An 18,828-nucleotide genomic window follows, 5' to 3' on the forward strand; every position below is an offset into this window, starting at 1 on the left:
ACAGCATTGGGAGATACACCTAATGCTAAATGACGAGTTAATGGGTGCAGGAAATCAACATGGCACATGGATACATATGTAACAAACCTGCACATTGTGCACATGTACCCTAAAACCCTGAAGTATAATAAAAAAAAAAAATTATAAAAAATAAAAAATAAAAAAAAAAAATAAAAGAAAATTAAAATTTTAATAGAAAACTCTGTAGGCTTAGTAATAACTTATGAGTTGCTTTGTTACCAACTATTTTACTTTAAAACTCAAACGAGACATGACCACATTATTCTTAGCTTTTCTAATTCAACTCTGAAGAAATATTTAAAATAATATTGAGGCATATGATATACTGCGACAATATTTAACAATTTTTAAAGATCCTAACACCATTAAACACCACTGACACATCTCAATAATAAAAAAAGTACTAGTGCAAAGGAAAATTTTCTCCTCCAAAGCTGTAACAAATATAATTGAAACTGGATACCTATACCTACGTTTATGACACTTTCATATCCTTTGATTTGTCCGTGATAACAGATTATGATTATGATACAGTAATGCTTTTGGGAAAAGTTTACATTAAAACAAAGATAGTTACACATTAATTTCATAAAAGCTAAAAACACAGAGACTTAAAACATAGAAAATAGCAAAGCACACTACATTTCTAATAGCTTACCAACTGAGAAATCTACAGATCCACAAAGTAAAATATGAACCTTGATGAAGTCCTTCCAAGTCTTCAAGGACAAAAACTTTCTGAACTTAAGAGCTCTCTAAAGAACTTATTTGCCAAATTGTTCTTAGATTCCTTCTAAAAATGTTTTTTTAAAAAACAGTCCTGCAGCTCAATTTTTAAGAGTGAGAAATTTAATTTTATGTGCCTTTTGAAGAATAGAATTGTGTTAGAAGACCACCAAATAATTCAAGGCTGAAAGTAGCGCAAAAGAAAACTGAGGTAGAAAAGTATTTATGTCAAAGCTACTATAGCACACATAATATAAACACAAAACACTAAGAAAGTAGAAATAGTGAACAGAATTCATTAGCCAACCATTGCTTTTGCTAGTTCTCAAAATATGTCTACCTAATCAATATATAATTTTATAGCTCTTTATCATATGAAGTGGGCTAATAACTACAACTAAAATATGTTACCTAAGCATTCCATCTGGACAGTATATGTATATGGTAGTGGGAAATGAAAACCAGCTTAGAAAACCGGCTTGGAAAGTTTAGAACATGCGCTATGCTACAGCCTGTGTCCTACATAACCTTTTAAATGCATGACCTTTAAGTTGCTGAAGGTTGCCTCAGAATTTGGCTCAGTTTGATCGAAACATCTGTTCCCCTTGCAGGTATACTGTAAGGACTTTTTTCTCAGTTGGATTCAGAACACAGCAAGTGAGCCCTTGTCTGTCCAATCACACAGACCCCAACACTTGTAAATCAAGTTCTGGGAGGACAACAGCAGGTCCATATTCCGTCACCCTTTCTCAGCCAGCTAGGCCAACTGACTGCTGTGAGAACTGCTCTTATCATGTCATCAAATCAAAACATGTTGAGATGAGGGACTATAAGAGGCATCTGCAGAATTCCCAAAATGTAGTGACTTTGGAACACTGACAGATGCATCTGTCATTTTATACCTTCAACTAACCTGATGTCCACTGGCCCGACACAGTAAAGCTGTCCAAGATCGATTCCAATTCTTTCACGTTATTTTCACATGTCTCTACTAGGAAGGCCTGGTGCTTCTTAGCCTTTTAATTAAGAAAAAAATTACACATAAGGTCATGTATTATAAGAGCTGCAGATTTTTAGTGTGAACATATATAACAATTAAGTATAAACAAGATAATGATTCCATTCAAATATATTATTAATAAACCATCTTTCTCTCTTAATCATACCTTTTACTTGGCTTAATGTAACACTGTACAAGGTCTTATCAATAATTTACTGAGGAGTTAGTGCCTGGCACTATTCTAAGTGTTTTATATATAGTAATTCATCTTATCCTCACAATAACCCTATGATGGAAAGGCTATTATTATCCCAATTTTAGAGATAAGAAAACTGAGACAGAGGAATTATGGAACACTTAAAAAATCATGACTACAGTGATATGGCAAGTTGCCAGACGGCAGTCAAAAGTGAAGACAGTTAAGACTAATTTGAAGTTACTGCAGCAGTCAAGTGATAGTAGTATGGTCTAGGGTATTGACAGTGAAAGGGGAAGAAGGGGCAGGGAATGGAAGCACTGGACAGAGACTAAGATGGTAGAATGGCCAGACTTTAGTAAAATTGCATTGGGTTAGACCACACTGATTGGACTGGATTGAACTGGATTCGATTGGATGAGGATAAGGGAAGTACTCAGAAAAAGAAGAGTTGAGACTGATCCCAAGATTTAAGTTAGATGAACTGGGTGGATTTCAGTAGTTCAATCAGAACAATGATGGTAGAGAAGGTCTTGTTTTGGCTATTTTTTTTGTTTGTTTACTTGCTTGCTTCTTTTTGGCAGGAGGTATCAATCATGAATTTTGTTTTAATCATATTCCACTAGAGATAACCTAAGACACTCTGCACCAGCACAATGCCTGTCAAATAACAGGTCCCAAATAAATATATTTGAAGGAACAAATGACAAATTAAGTAGAAAAATATGGGAGGTGGCTGAATATAATTGGTGTAAATCTTAGAAGTAGGGTCAGGTATAGGTTTGGGAATCATCTATAGATACTGTCTGAAACTTGCCTTAAAGTGTTTGATGGGAAATGAAAAGAGCCTAGGACAAGTCTTATGGAACTCCAGCAATTTAGTAGTTAGAAAAGAAGTTAGCAAACAAATCTAAAAAAAGAAGAAGAAAAACAGAAGGGGATACAAGATGTGGGAACATTTCAAGAAGTTCAGTAAGAGAGTTGTCAATCATGCCAATTCAAGCAAAATGGAGACTAAAAAGTGTCTCCTGGGTTTGGAAGTCATTGGTGACCTTGGTGAGATGTTTCACTGTGTTATAATAATTATAACACAGACTGGAATAGGTTAAAGACGGAGTAAGCCTGAATTTTTTTTCTTGAGTGAGAGATGAGTAAATAGAAACAGGAAGTTTAGACAACTCTCTTGGTAAGAAGGAAGGTGAGATAAAGAACAGTAGTTGGAAAGGAGGGAAGGGTCAGAGAAGAGTTTTGTTTTTATTTAATATATGAGAAACTTAAGCACATTTAAAGGTTGATGTTAAAGGTATGTTTATAGATACAGAAAAAAATGGAAGAATAGATAAGACAAACTTACATCCTCAAAATATGTAAAATTAATCAATGTTTGTTTACATGTCAGCTCAATAATCACTTCCCCAGAAAAACTGTCCTTTACCTCCCTGACTATATCAATTCTCTATCACATTCATCTCAGCACTTATCACAATTATGATTCACTTTTATTTGAGTTGGTCTTTTATTAATGTGTCCATCTCACAGAATTTAAGCTCCACAAAGGGAGTAAATGTCTCTTTATTTTTGTCCTCACCAGTGTATCCCCAGTGTTTCCCCTAGGCAACACCTAGTTTCTAAAATAAGTGTTAAGTAGTTAATTATAGCATGTTATCAACAGAAAAATCAATTAGGATTCATCCACACAGACTTTAAATAGGAGGATGCTCTTCATCAATGAAAAGATATCTAAGTTATCTTGTTAACCTAAAAACAAAAAGGGAAGTGGGTTGACAATATGTTTAATATACTGCCATATGTGTGAAGTGTGTGTGTGCGTGTGTGTGTACGTATTTGTAAATGCAGAGAGAATCTCTACACAGAATCTGTTTTTTTGGTGTTTTGTTTTGTTTTGAAATGGAGTCTCGCTCTGTCACCCAGGTGGGAGTGCAGTGGCATGATCTCAGCTCACTGCAACCTCCGCCTCCCGGGTTCAAGCGATTCTTCTGCCTCAGTCTCCCAAGTAGCTGAGAGTACAGGTGCCCACCACCACACCCGACTAATTTTTGTATTTCTAGTAGAGAAGGGGTTTCACCATGTTGACCAGGCTGGTCTTAAACTCCTGACCTCAAGTGATCCACCCGCCTCGGCCTCCCAAAATGCTGGGATTACAGGGGTGAGCCACCATGCCTGGCCCAGAATCATTTTTTAAAGTAGTAATTATGGCCGGGCGCGGCGGCTCACGCCTGTAATCCCAGCACTTTGGGAGGCTGAGGCAGGTGGATCACGAGGTCAGGAGATCCAGACCATCCGGGCTAACACAGTGAAACCCCGTCTCCACTAAATATACAAAAAATTAGCCGGGCATGGTGGTGGGCGCCTGGAGTCCCAGCTACTCGGGAGGCTGAGGCAGGAGAATGGCGTGAACCCAGGGGGCGGAGCTTGCAGTGAGCCAACATCGCGCCACTGTGCTCCAGAATGGGAAACAGAGTGAGACTCTGTCTCAAAAAAAAAAAAAAAAAAAAAAAGCAGTAATTATGGTTGTCTCTGAGAAGAGAATCTGGGTGATTAAGAGAGAGATTTCATTTTTCATTGTAGAAACTTTTTCTATTATCCAAAAGTTAAATTTTTAAAAAAGAGTAAAAAGTAAATAAGCCAACAAACAAAAAAATGACTTGTCTTTTTTTTTTCTTTTTTAGAGACAAAGTCTTGCTCTGTCACCCAGGTTGTAGAACAATCTCGGCTCAGTGCAACCTCCACCACCTGGGTTCAAGTGATTCTCATGCCTCAGCCTCCTGAATAGCTGAGACTACAGGTGTGTGCCACCACGTCCAGCTAATTTTTGTGTTTTTTGTAGAGACAGGGTTTCACCGTATTGCCCAAGCTGGTATCACACTCCTGGCCTCAAGTGATCCACTCACCTTGGTCTCCCAAAGTGTTGAGATTACAGGCGTGAGCCACCACACCTGGCCAAAAAATCACTTTTCCATGGCAGATATACATGCAGGTTGTTGCTGCATTATAAAATACTCAAGAAGTCCAGATGGAGACTTCTGGAAATTCGCAAAGCAAAGACTCACAGGTCAGTGTAAAGCTGGGTGCAATGGCTCACTCTTGTAATCCCAGCACTTTGGGAGGCCAAGGCAAGAGTATCAAGCCCAGGAGTTCAACGTGAGCCTGGGCAACATAGTGAGATCCCATCTCTACAAAAAAATGAAAAATCAGACAGCCATGGTGGCACATGCCTGTAGGTCCCAGTTACTCAGGAGGTTGAGGTGGGAAGATTGCTTGACTCCAAAAAGTCAAAGCTGCAGTGAGCATGATTGCGCCATTGCACTCCAGCCTGGGCGACAGAGCAAGACCTTGTCTCAAAAATAAAATAAGATAAATACAACATAAATAAGTCTAAATAAAATATATTCTTGCTAATGGCAATCAAAGTTTACCTTAAAAAACACAGTATTTATAAAGCACCAAGTTTATATTTATATATATAAATAAAACATTTATAGGTATTTTTAATTATTAAATATTTAAATATTCTATTAAATTCTTTGAGTATATTATGCTCAGAGTAAAAAAAAATAGAGAAAAATAAAAGGTAACTCAATTCTCACAGGTAAGTTTTATTCACAATGTGTTTTATAATTATAGGAAAATCTATAATTTTTTAATTCAAATAGGATCATAAAATACATACTATTATATTACTTTCTTTTCCACTCATAGTATGTTTCACATCTCTCCACGTCAGAAACTTTTTTAGCTGTATAGTACTCCATTGGTCAGATGTACCATAAATTAACTTAACCAGTCCCCCCTACTGTTAATATTTTTTAGGTTTCTGGCAGTTTTTTTGCTATTAGTGACGACACTACAATATACAATCTTACGTATGTTCTTTTTATATTTTGCATGTACGTTAAGTATATCTACTCAATAAATTCCTAGAAATAGATTTGATGAGGCAAAAGGAAACACACTGTTTTCAGACCATTATTAACAAATTACTCTCTAATCAGTTATACCAATGTATACTACCATGAACGGTATGAGCACCCGTTTCCCAATATCTATCCAATAGTAGGCATTATCAACTTATTTAATGTGCATTTACTTCATTTTAATTAAGATTAGCATCCTTTCATGTTCACTAGCCATCTGTATTTTTTTCTGTGCATTGCCTGTTCATATCATGTGCCCATTTTTATATTACATCATTCATTTCTTCCTTAGTGATTTATAAAAGTGCTCCATAAATTATAAAAGCAATCTCTTTTTGTTACATGTTGCAAATCATTTTTTTCTCATTTCTATTTGCCATCTGACTATAATATATTCTTAAAACAAAATTATATTTTTCAAGTGATCAAGTGTGCACATCAATAGTATGCTTTAGGACTTCTGAGTTTGATGTCATATTTTCCTTTTACTCCAAGATGACCAAACAATTCCATTTTTCTTCCAGCGCTTTTTCATTTTCCTCTTTTATGGCTCTTTGATCAATCTAAAATTTGTTTAGTATAAGCAATGTGTCAGGGATTTAGTCATATTACTTATCATTATAATATAACAAGTTGTCTAAAAACTATTTGTGAGATAATCTTTCTCTAAACATTGATTTGGCATACAAACATTATCATGTTTGTATATTTGTGTTTAGAATTTGTATATACATGTTTAGAATTTGTATATACTAAATTCTCATACATACTGATAGCCATTTTTGAACTCCTTACTCTTTCACTGCTTTCTCCATTATTTTGTCAGTACCAAACTCTTAATTGTGGTAACTTTATATTTTTTTAAACTTGACTGAGACATAATTGACATAACATACAGCTCACCCAATTAAAGTGTTTAATGTTTTTAGTATTTTCACAGGGTTATACAACCATAACCACAATCTAGATTTAGAACAGTGTAGTCCCTACTAAAAGATGTGCCACACCCACTGGCTCTCACTCCCCATTCTCCCACCACTACCCCCAAGGCCTAAAGAATCACCATTCTCATTTCTTTTTGTTTTTGTTGCTTTGAGATGGAGTTTCCCTCTGTTGCCCAGGCTGAGGTCAATTCATTCTTTGGTGTTTGGATGTGGATATCCAGTTCCCTCAGCACCATTTGTTGAAAAATATTATTCTTTCCCCCACTGAATTGACTTAACACCCTTTTTGAAAATCAACTAAACATAATCATGAGGGATTTTTTTCTAGATTCTCAATTCTGGTCCATTGATACACATGTACATCATTATGCTAGTACCATACTATCTTGACTACTGTAGCTTTGTAGTTAGCTTTAAAATTGGAAAGTGTTACTACTCCAACTTGATAGTTTTTTTTCAAGATTATTTTGGCTATTCATAGTCCCCTTATATTTCTTTTGAGACTGAGTCTCACTCTGTCACCCAGGCTAGAGTGCAGTATTGTGATCTTGGCTCACTGCAACCTCCGGCTCCTGGATTCAACTGATTCTCATGCCTCAGCCTCCTGAGTAGCTGGAACTACAGATGCGCGCCATCACACCTGGCTAATTTTTGTATTTTTAGTGGAGACGGGGTTTCACCATGTTGGCCAGGCTGGTCTCGAACTCCAGCCCTCAAGTGATCTGCCTGCCTCAGCCTCCCAAAGTGCTGGGATTACAGGCATGAGCCACTGTTCTGGGCCTCCTTATATTTTCCTATGTATTTTAGGATCTGCTTGTCAATTTCTGCAAAAAGACAACTAAAAGTTCATTGGTGGTACAGTGGTAAGCATAGCTCTCTTCCAAAAAGTCAACTGAGATTTTGATGGAGATTGCATTAAACCATCAATTTGGGGAGTACTAACATCTTACCAGTATTAACTATTACATGAACATATGATATTTCACCATTTATTTCGACCTTGTTTAATTTCTTTCCGTGATAAATTACAGTTTTCAGCAGACAAGTTTTATGCTTTTGTCAAATTATTCCTATTATATTCTTTATTATTTTATTGTCAATAGAACTGTTTCCTTAATTTTATTTTTGGAATGCTCACTGCTAGTTACAGAAATACAACTGCTTTCCTAAATGGATCTTCTATTGTATCCTACAACTCTGCTAAACTAATTTATTAGCTCTAATAATTTTCTCTGTATGTGTGGATTCCTTAGGATTTTCTAATATATACAGGATTATGTCATCTGCAAATAGATAATTTATTTGTTCCTTTCCAAAACTGATGCCTCTTATTTCTTTTTCTTGCCTAATACCATTGGCTAGAACCTCCAGTAAAATGTTGAACAGACATGGTGAGAGTGTACATCCTTGTCTTATTCCTAATCTTATGGTGAAAGTATTCAGTCTTTCACCATTAAATGTGATGTCAGATGTAGGTTTTCCATAGATGCTCTTCATGAGGTTGAGGAGGAAGTTTCCTTCTATTTTTAGTTTGTTGAGCATTTTTATCATAAAAGGATGATGCATTTTATCAAATGTCTTTCTTTGTCTATTGAGATTATCATTAGGCTTCCATCATTTATTACATTAGCTGATTTTCAGGTGTTAAACTAGTATTACATTCCTGAGATAAATCCCACTTGATCATGGTATAGTATCTTTTTTATATCTTGCTGGATTCAGCTTGCTAATATAGTTTTGAGAATTTTAGCATCTACATTCAAAACGGAGGCTAGTCTGTAGTTTTCCTTTCTTTCAGTATATTTGGTTTTTGTATCAAGGTAATAACACTGACTTCACAGAATGATATGGGAAGTGTTATCTCCTCTTCTATTTTTGAAAGAATTTATGAAGAATTGGTGGTAATTGTTCTTAAACATTTAAATACATTTACCAGTGAAGCTATCTAAGCCTGGGCTTTTCTTTGTGGGAGTTTTTTTGATTACTAATCCAATCTCTTTTTATTTATTTTGTATTTTGATATTCTAAGACATCCTGCTATTGCATTGATTTTCTATTTCTTTCTTTTTTTTGTTTTTGCTTTTTTTGTTTTTTCTGTTTTTTGAGACGGAGTCTCCCTCTGTTGCCCAGGCTGGAGTGCAATGGCACCATCTCAGCTCACCACAAACCTCCACCTCCCAGGTTCAAGCGATTCTCCTGCCTCAGCCTCCCGAGTAGCTGGGACTACAGCCATGCGCCACCATGCCCGGCTAATTTTTGTATTTTCAGTAGAGACGGGGTTTCACTATGTTGGCCAGGCTGGTTGCGAACTCCTAACCTCATGATCTGCCCACCTTGGCCTCCCAAGTGTTAGGATTACAGGCGCGAGCCACTCCGCCCAGCTGGTTTTATATTTCTTCTTAACCAGTTTTGGTAATTTGTGTCTTTCTAGAAATTTGTCCATTTTAAATTATCTAATTTGTTGGCATATAGTTTTTCAGAGTATTCTCTCACAATTATTTCTATTTCTGTATGGTCAGTAGTTATATCCCCCTTTCGTTCACGATTTCAGTAATTTGAATCTCTTCTCTTTTTTTGATGAGTGTAGCTAAAGTTATCAATTTAGTTATCTCTTCAAAGAATCAACTTTTGGTTTCACTGATTTCCTCTATTTTTTAAAATTCTCTATTTCTTTTATTTCCTTGTTAATCTTTACTGTTTCTTTTCTTCCACTTGTTTTGGGTTTAGTTTGCTCTTCTTTTTCTCTTTTCTTACCGTAAAATGTTAGGTTATTGATTTGAGGATTTTTTTTTTTAAGAGACGAGGTCTCACTATGTTGCCCAGGCTGACCTCAAACTTTTGGACTCAAAAAATCCTCCCACCTCAGCCTTCCAAATAGCTAGGAACTACAGGCATGGACCACCATGCCCCACTATTTTTTTTTTAATATAGATGACTATGGTTATAAGTTTCCCTCTTAAGCATAGTGTTAGCTGCATCCCACAAAGTGTGGTATGTTGTCTTTTTATTTCACTCATCTCAAAGTGTTTTCAAATTCCTTTGTGATTTCTTTTACACTTGCTGGTTATTTAGGAGTGTGTTACCTAATTTTCACATATTTGTGAATTTTTCCTCTGTTGCCTTCTGTTATTAATTTCTAATTTAATTTCATTATGATCAGAGAAGACACTTTGTATGATTTCAATCCTTTTAAATTTATTGAGGCTTGTTTCATGGCCTAGCATATGATCTATCCACAAGAATATTTCATGTACACTTGAGAAGAATGTATGTTCTTTTGCTAATGGGTGCGGTGTTCTATAGATATCTGTTAAGGTCTAATTTGTTTACAGTACTGTTGAGTCTTCTATCTATTTGTTGATATTCTTCTTCATTGTTCTACCCATTACTGAAAGTGGGGTACTGAAGCCCCAAAATATTATTGTCTCTTTCTCCCTTCAATTATGTCAGGTTTTGCTTCAAATACTTTGGGGGTCTGTTGTTAGATGTATACATTTTTATAAATGTTAGATCGTTCTGGTGGATTGAGCCTTTTAACAACATGAGATGTCCCTCTTTATCTCTAGTAACATTTTTATTCTAAAGTCTATTTTGTCTGTCATCAGTATATCCACTCCAGTTTTTTTTTTATTGGGTGCATGGTATATTTTTTCCATCCTCTGCTATTTTCATACATATATTATCTTTTCTTTTTTTTTTTTTTTTTTGAGACGGAGTCTCGCTCTGTCGCCCAGGCTGAGTACAGTGGTGCGATCTCAGCTCACTGCAAGCTCTGCCTCCCGGGTTCACGCCATTCTCCTGATACATATATTATCTTTAATGCTCATCAAAAACCCTGCAGGACCGAGATTGTTAGCACCATTTTACAAATGAGCAAATGGATCCAGAGGAAGAATATCACTAAAGTCACACAACTAAAATGAGATAGTCCTGGGGTTAAAACCCAGATCAATATACCTCCAAAATTTATGCTGTTTCTATTATGCCAGCTGACTGAAGTCCCCATTAATATCAAGGTATAAAAATTTACAGGAATATATGTATGCAAAGCCAGATAAACTGCATACTTGGAGTGAGCTTAATATCAAGGTTCAATTAAATTCCTAGTTCAAAAATAATTCTCTATCAAGTACAGAGCTCAATCTTAACTAAACTATGAGTTAATATTTCCACACTATTACAATATGAGATCAAAATTAGGGTCAAATTAGGCAGAAAAGATTGAATAGTGTAAAATTTTTCAAAGAGCAAAAAAGAGATTTACTCACTCATCAGGCTTAAAAAGAAGCTAATGTCTACCTGAAAATTACTATTACATTTGTAATTATTAATATTATAATTTTCACATAATTCTACAGAGATGTCTGGCGAATAGTCTTACAAATAATATAGCCAGTAAAAAGTTAGCTTAAATTTAATAATTACATTATTAACTTGTTTTACAGTTGACAAGTTTTTTTTCCTAACAAATTGTTTCAGTTTTATTAATGAAGCTTCCACTCTTCATTCACACAGTAAAAGTGTCAGAATTTTGTTTTGTTTTTCAAATGCTGGATTGTGGCTGTATTTATCTTCTTTTTTTTTTTTTGAGACAGGGTCTCACTTTGTTCCCCAGGCTAGCATGCACTGGTGTAATCATGGCTCACTGCAGCCTCAACCTCCCAGACTCAAGTGATCCTCCCTTCTCAGCCTCCCAAGTAGCTAGAACTACAGGCACACATCACCACGCATAGCTCATTTTTTAAAAAATGTTTTTGTAGATATGGGAGTCTCACTACGTTTGTTGCTCAGGCTGGTCTCAAACTCCTGGGCTCAATAGTCCTCCCGTTTCAGACTCTCAAAGTGCTGAGATTATAGGTGTCAGCCACCATATCTGGTCTATGCTTATATTCAAATTTTGTTCCCAAAGCTGCTAGTTCTCCTAACAACCTTTTAACATACAAGGAATTTGAGAACGAAAACAGAATCCATTAGCTAAATAAACAAAACTGTTGAGCGGAAAACAAAGTACTAACTGAAGATAAAATATTGTTTCTAATTTTTTATTAACATATTTTATCATGTGACATAAAGAATAAGTTTAGGTTAATGATAAATTGTTGACTCAACAAACGCTATAATTCTAAACATCCCCAGAAATTTAAAAGAATTGTAGGATAAAGGGACTCACTTATTTGCCTCAGACAAAACTCACATATGGAATTTGTTGCCCTAGGATTAAAGGTCCCTTAATGCTATGTTGGCTAACCAGATGATGTTTAGATGAACATTTACTCATCACCCAACATGACCCAAGGACTACTTTAGATGCTATGATGAATCTACAACCAGTGTAAACAGGGGACTAAAAATATCAAAATATTCAGAGAAAGTTCAGAAAATGTTGTGATTGACAAATCTTAACGTATTATGAAAGAGGAGTCAATGTTGGTTAAAAAATATCTTTAACCAGAAAGAAAAATGAGATAACAAACTACCTTTATACACACCTTGGGATACTATACCTCTCACACTGCTGAACTGAATGCATTTCTGGCTTAATCTAACATATCATTCTTTTTTGTTTGTTTCATAATCATCTTCTCTTTTTATGATCCTTCAAAACCTCATCCCTCACTTTTTTGCTCACTCAACATGAGTATCACAAATAGAAAGGCATGTAAATAAAAATTTCGATTGCAAGCCCTTGAAGAAACATATAAAAACTATACATAAATATTTATATCTAAAAATTGGTAAATGGGTCTTGCTGATCTGCTATGGAAAAAGTTGACTCAAGTCATAAATAACAATAAAAACAATGAAGGGCAATTTTAATAAGGTTAAAAATAATAGAAAAAACAAATAGGTTTTAAAAAAGCCTTTAGTCAATGGGTTTTTTTAATGAAATAAGCATTTTAAACATAGGTTGAACTTTTGCAACTAATACATAGTTCTTATAATTTCTGAACATTTTTGAACTCAATAAAACTTTTAAGTTTTTTATTTAAATATATGTTAAGTAATTATGAAGAAATTCTAAGTAAAAACGAGGAAGTATCAGAGCCTATAATCTTCATTACATACGTTTACCCTCACAGCTCACCTTTTCATCATATCTTGTACCTAGTTACCATTATATGCACAATGCATTTGTATGGGCTTAAGGAGGTCTGAGTAGCTTTTGTTATCATCACCATCAGCAGCTTTTCCCTAATCATATTAATGATAGCTAGTCTCTTAGTTCCCTACCACCTTGTTTACCTATGCCGCTTCCATGGATGTCAGTATTCCATGATCCCACTTGCTTATCTCACATAATGAAATGTTACCCTTCTTTACTTAGCTTTGACAATCAGTTTATTTTTCAGTAGATGCTACCTTTCAATCTGAATATGAGCCTTAACATATAAACATCTCTCTCCAATCTCTTGCTCTCTGTCTCTCTCACACACATACATACACAATACCATTTTATTTTTCCCAGGTGAAAAATGAGATTTGGATTTTCAAAATTTACTAATTTGCATAGAAATAAATTTCAAAATGCTTAATGCAAAAGCTTTATGCCTATACCATAAATTTAGGAAGTCAGCCTCCTAAAAGGAATATTTAAATACACAAAGACACTTACGCGATGAATATTATTTACTAGAATTAAAATTTAAGGGCCACTAAGAGAAATGGAAAGTGATATTTATATTAGCAAAAACAATGCCCATGTATAAATACTACTCCTATTCTTGGTGAAAAACAAGAATCAATCATTTTTTTAGTAAAAATTCAGAATAGAATATTTATTAGCCCATTAGTTTTGAAAACCTCCTACAAAATCAGAAACATGTTCTTTTAAAGCAAACCTAATAGTTCATTGGAAGTAAAAATATTATCAAGAAATATTACCTTCACCACAAAGCATAACCATCAAAGCACTTTCCAAAATCATATTTAATGCTAGCAATCATTATTATTATATAATCAGTTAAACCCCCAAAAGTATTGGGAAAAAATATATACTTGACCATTTTCAATCACAAGTTCTTTAGAGAATAAAACATTCTTTGAGCAAAACCTCATGAGAACTAGAATTCCCTTTTCAATATAAAGTCTCTCCTAGAGCTGTAACTAAATATTACTGAGTGGCAGAAAAACAAACCTCAAGAAATGACGGACTTAAGAAAATTTCATTGAAGTAAGCACAGAGCAAGTTCTAATAATACCAATTTGAAAACGAAAGCTCCCCTGCTTCAAGAGAAGCAGATATAAAAACTCACAGTAATGTCTAAAAGACCCAGCTGGATCTGTTGAGCCTCAGATGGACTTTAATAAGCATGATCACCAAGCACCTTAAACTAGAAATTCAGTTTTATTTAGTAGTTGATTAAATCATTATTAAATTCATACATTTTTAAACTAAAAGCTCGATTTCCAATCAAAACTTTTTATAGTCAAATTCTGTCAAATTTCATATTCTGTGTTCACATCTTCATGTAAACATGAAAATAAATTTGTTAAGTCCTTGGATGTCCTATGTTGAAATCCTACTAATTCTATGACATTCAAAATAATAATTATATACCGTTAATTTATTAGTTATATCTTTTAAATCTATACATTGAATAGAAGTAGTTTCATTAATATAAAAGTATAATTAGAATAAAAAGAAATGATAAATGTTTGAGATAGTAATTACCCAGATCTGATCACTTTATGTTGTATATATCAAAACATCACACTGTACCCTATAAATATGTATTAATACAACTATTTTGTGTCAATTAAAAATAAATAAAGTACAATTAAAGTTAGCTGGTTTATATTTATTAAATACCCACAAAAGACAACATACTCAGTTTAGACTGTTCCAAAATTGTGTTTTATATTTATATAATATCGCTCTCAAAACAGGGGAGCTATCACTTTCCAACTGGTTTATTAAGACTTTCTGTATCCTGGGCTAGATGATCTCTAAAGCCTCTAACAGCTCTGCTGCTGTATCTAGCCCAGGATACAGCATAAGGCTATGCTATACTAACACATACAAAGTTATTTGTAAGTCTCAAAATTTGCTCAAGTCTTTGTATCTTATTAATAACACCTTGATCTCACAAGTAAACCTATGGAGGATAGTGACTTTAACTTTCTTTTCCAATGTAACAGAGAAAATAAAGATCAAGACTTAAATAATGACCATGAACATGACCTAAACTAGAAAACAAGCTAGTACCTCAAAGGGGAAGAAAAATTACCTGTCAGTAATTTATGCTTCCCATTCATAGTCTGTAAAATACTGAAACTATTATGCTCAAAAGAAATATAACTGTGGAAAAGACACACTGGGGTACGTAAAATCACGGCATGTCATTAAAACAATTTCATTTCCAAAAGCAAAAGGGAAAATTTTCCTCATAAGTCATTCTCTCTTTGGTCAACAACAATTATGAATTCAAAGCACAAATAACAGCCAGACTGTGAATGCAGAACTAGAAAAACTTCATTTCTTATGGCTTAAAATTTTAATTTGGGAGAAACATCTTTCAAGAGAAATTTTTCAAGCCTTCTTTCCCCCAAAGGCCACTAATCTACTGAGAAAAGTCAACAAAGAAATATGTACAAGAAAAAAATATATTTAGGAAAAGTGATAGAATAGTAATTTATAAAAAGGAAAACATTGTACTTACTATTGAAAGACATTTTCATTAAACAGGTCTTAAATTTCATATTACGGTCAGGTAAAGAAATAGAGAACAACAGCTCTAATAAGCATAAAACATAAAAAGATAAAAGCTAATAGGGAAGAAGAAAGAAGAGAAAGATGTTAGAAAATAAGACACAAAGCTATGAGTTTAAGAGAGATGAAAAAATTAAGAGGAACATATTAACAGTCTGAGCCACATAAACTGTACATCACTTAATCTGGCAACCTGAGTAAGTTTTTCGAACATCCCATTTGGCAAGGAACTATTACATTATTCACAGATCTGCAACTGCCTTTAGCAATCCATCAAGCTTTGAAGAAACACTTAGCCTACAATTTTCAGCATCATTATCAAAACAGTAGTGTTTAATGGGTTAATATAATGAATACAATGAGTGCAGACGGTCCCAACAGGAAAACAAAGGTTGCTGGTGAGCTGCCACTTGCATTATTTTAGGCCATATATCACTCTGCAAAAGTTTTAGAAAAAAAAATCTGTTGGTACCAAGTAAAATTTTTTAATCACTAAATATGAATATGCTCTGCGGTGAGTTAAACCAGTCTCATTTTATTTTGTATCTACTCACTAAAGTGCTAGAAAACCAGAATTAGGAAAATTCATGCAACCTATATTGGTGATTATGTCTTAACTCTTGCATTTTTAGTTATAACCCTGGCTTATTTTCCAAACTACTGAGTACAATATCTAATAAGCAAGCAAACCAAACGCAGTACTCAGCTCAACAACCCTGACATATTTTTCTCCACTACTGATTCAACCTCCTGAACTAGGAGGTAAGAGTTAAAACAGCCCATGAAATTTAAGATAACATTACAGTGAACAGATGCTACAGTAGACTACACAGAGGGCTCTTAACTTTCTAAAACATCACATTCAAAACACCAAACTGCAAACTGATTTCTAGAAAAAGCAATGATATCAGTTCCCTGAATCAGAACACAGCAAATATCTTGAGATAAATGGAAAATGTATATAATACTGGATCATCTGAAAAAACACTCTAGAGTTTTAACTACAACCTATTATTAGCTTTTGATCTGGGCAGCACTGATTTGGTGACCAATTCCTAGTACAACCCAGGGTCCACCTTTTTTGAGAAGGATAATATCCATTGTCCTCAATAACTAAATCACTAAAACTTTTGGAATATAACTGAAAGTGAAGTAGTCAAGCCTCTGAGGAAAGTATGTAGGTGTAGAACAAAACAAAGAAGTAATACAGTATTACCATAAGCTTTACACCCTCCCTGGTGGGGTCCCCAGCAAACTGCAGAGAAGAGGATTCTGCATCAACCAAATAAATCCATCGAACAAATGTTTATTGAGCCAAGTACTATAGTGGAATCTAGGTATGTAAAATGAAGTAAGCTAACCTCAATGCATTCATATCCTCTTGGGAGACATAATACACATCAAATTTCAGTGAGTATTATGATAAAGATGCTGAACTAAGTACTAAAGAAATACTGTTGAGGAGGCACAGAATTTTAACTTAAGGTGGATGAGAGTGGAGAAGATAGAATCGCAGAAAGCTTCACAGACTGCAAGATATCAGAGCTGGGCATCACAGGATGTAAAGAAATCTGTTAATGGAAAAGAAAAGGGGCATTTTAGTCATTGCAGGTAAAAGAAATGAATAACCTGAATAAAAATAAGAATATATGAAAAGATGGGTTTAGGTCAATGCAGTGGTTCATGCCTTAATCCCAGCACTTTGGGAGGCCAAGACAGGAGGACTACCTGAGGCCACTTGTTTGGTGCCAGCCTGGCCAACATAGCGAGACCACATCTCTGTAAAAAAATTTTTAAACTAGCCAAGCAAGGTGGCACACATCTGCAGTCTCAGCTACTCGGGGGGCTGAGGCAAGAGGATCTCTTGAGCCCAGGAGTTGCAGATTTTAGTGAGCTAGGGTTGCACCACTGCACTCTAGCCTAGGCAAAAAGGTGAAACCCCATCTTTAAAAAAAAAAAAAAGAAAAGAAAAGATGTGTGTAGAAAACAAGGAGCACTCTAATGTGGCTAAAGCAAGATAGACAGAGGGCAAAGGCAAAAGAAGAGGGTAGAAAAGTTAATATGAAGACAAAAGGAAAAGGTCCTGAGATTATACAACAAGAAGCTGGCCGTTATTCTGAAAACAACAGGGAGACACTGAGATGCTGATGAGTTTTGAATAAAGAGAGGTTGACAAAAACAGATCAATATTTTACAAAGATAAATTTGGTTATGGTGTAAAAGCTAGATTACTGGGGAATGGAGAGAGAGTGATCAAGTACAAAACAATTACAAAAGGAAGTCTTTGAAATCATCAGATGTATTAATTACAAACCCTAATCACCCTTAATCTAAGTAATACTGTTTTATGCACGATAAAAAAAATAAAAACATTTGAATACGTTTTTGAAAATTCTATAATTCAGAGTTTTTACTAGTTCAGTTAGTTTCCCCCAATTATTCCAAATCAGAGAGGTTTCATTACGTATATCTTTGATGTAATCAGCATTTCCAGTTTTGGAAATTTTGTTATCAATGTCACTAAAATAATTTTCATACTATTATCTCATGGAATGTGGTGAGGAAAAACCCTGCTATACATCAAATATGACCTAATAAAGTGATTGCCATAGGGTTTTCTTTTTTATCCTTACCATTACTAGTTCTTCCCGTAATTCACTGCAACTTTTTTCATTATACTGGAGTCTCTTTGAAAGGTCTATAATTACTTTCTTCTGTTCCTCGATCTCTTCATTTAGTTTCTTGTTTTTGGAGAAATACTCTCTTTCTAATCTGAAAAGTTAAAGTGTCAGAGCAGGTTTTTCAAACATGCTTATATCAACTGATATTACACACCTCTAAGACATATGGCAGATGTACTACATATCATCCGTTCATGCTAAAAGACTTTTTAAGGCTTTCCTTTTTCAAACAAAAAGTATTGCATATCCTTAAATGAAAAACTTCAAAGCAATATTACTTCCCCTTTGATAGTAGGTACCTGTAGTATGTCCAAGGCTATAAGCAAAACAGATTTGGTTACTGTTCATTTGGTTTCACCATCATTTTTGATGAGCAAAACCCACCTACCATAGTTCACTTAGCTCAGAGACTATCTCAAGACTGAGAAAACAGTACTACCAAACAACTTTAAAATTAAAATACAACATTAGAAATGGAACAAGTGTCTCACATCTGAATGTCCATGCTAGTAGAAAATGTGGTGGCATGGAAAATCCAAAAGGAAAAATAATCAAAAATAATTCACATTCACTTTGAAGACATACGAATTTCTTTTCAAAGGATTCGCCTTCCTA

The 18,828-nt window shown here is 34.6% G+C and overlaps 1 protein-coding gene across 8 annotated transcripts in view; it reads right to left on the bottom strand.

Moving 5' to 3' along the window:
* CCDC171 (coiled-coil domain containing 171) overlaps positions 1–18,828 on the bottom strand; it is a 443,161-nt gene that overhangs the window by 301,011 nt on the left and 123,322 nt on the right. For all 8 annotated transcript variants that reach the window (XR_009210997.1, XR_009210996.1, XM_058431106.1 and 5 more), the window contains 2 exons: positions 18,166–18,304; positions 1,661–1,763 (listed from right to left, as the gene is read on the bottom strand). Coding sequence is in view for 6 of the 8 variants with exons in the window: in XM_058431106.1 (XP_058287089.1) it covers positions 1,661–1,763; positions 18,166–18,304 (242 nt within the window). In the remaining 2 variants the exon portion in view is untranslated. The remainder of the gene's footprint in view (positions 1–1,660; positions 1,764–18,165; positions 18,305–18,828) is intronic.

The sequence above is a fragment of the Hylobates moloch genome, unplaced genomic scaffold (genome assembly GCF_009828535.3).
Source record: "Hylobates moloch isolate HMO894 unplaced genomic scaffold, HMol_V3 SCAFFOLD_19, whole genome shotgun sequence".
Taxonomy (NCBI): domain Eukaryota; kingdom Metazoa; phylum Chordata; class Mammalia; order Primates; family Hylobatidae; genus Hylobates; species Hylobates moloch.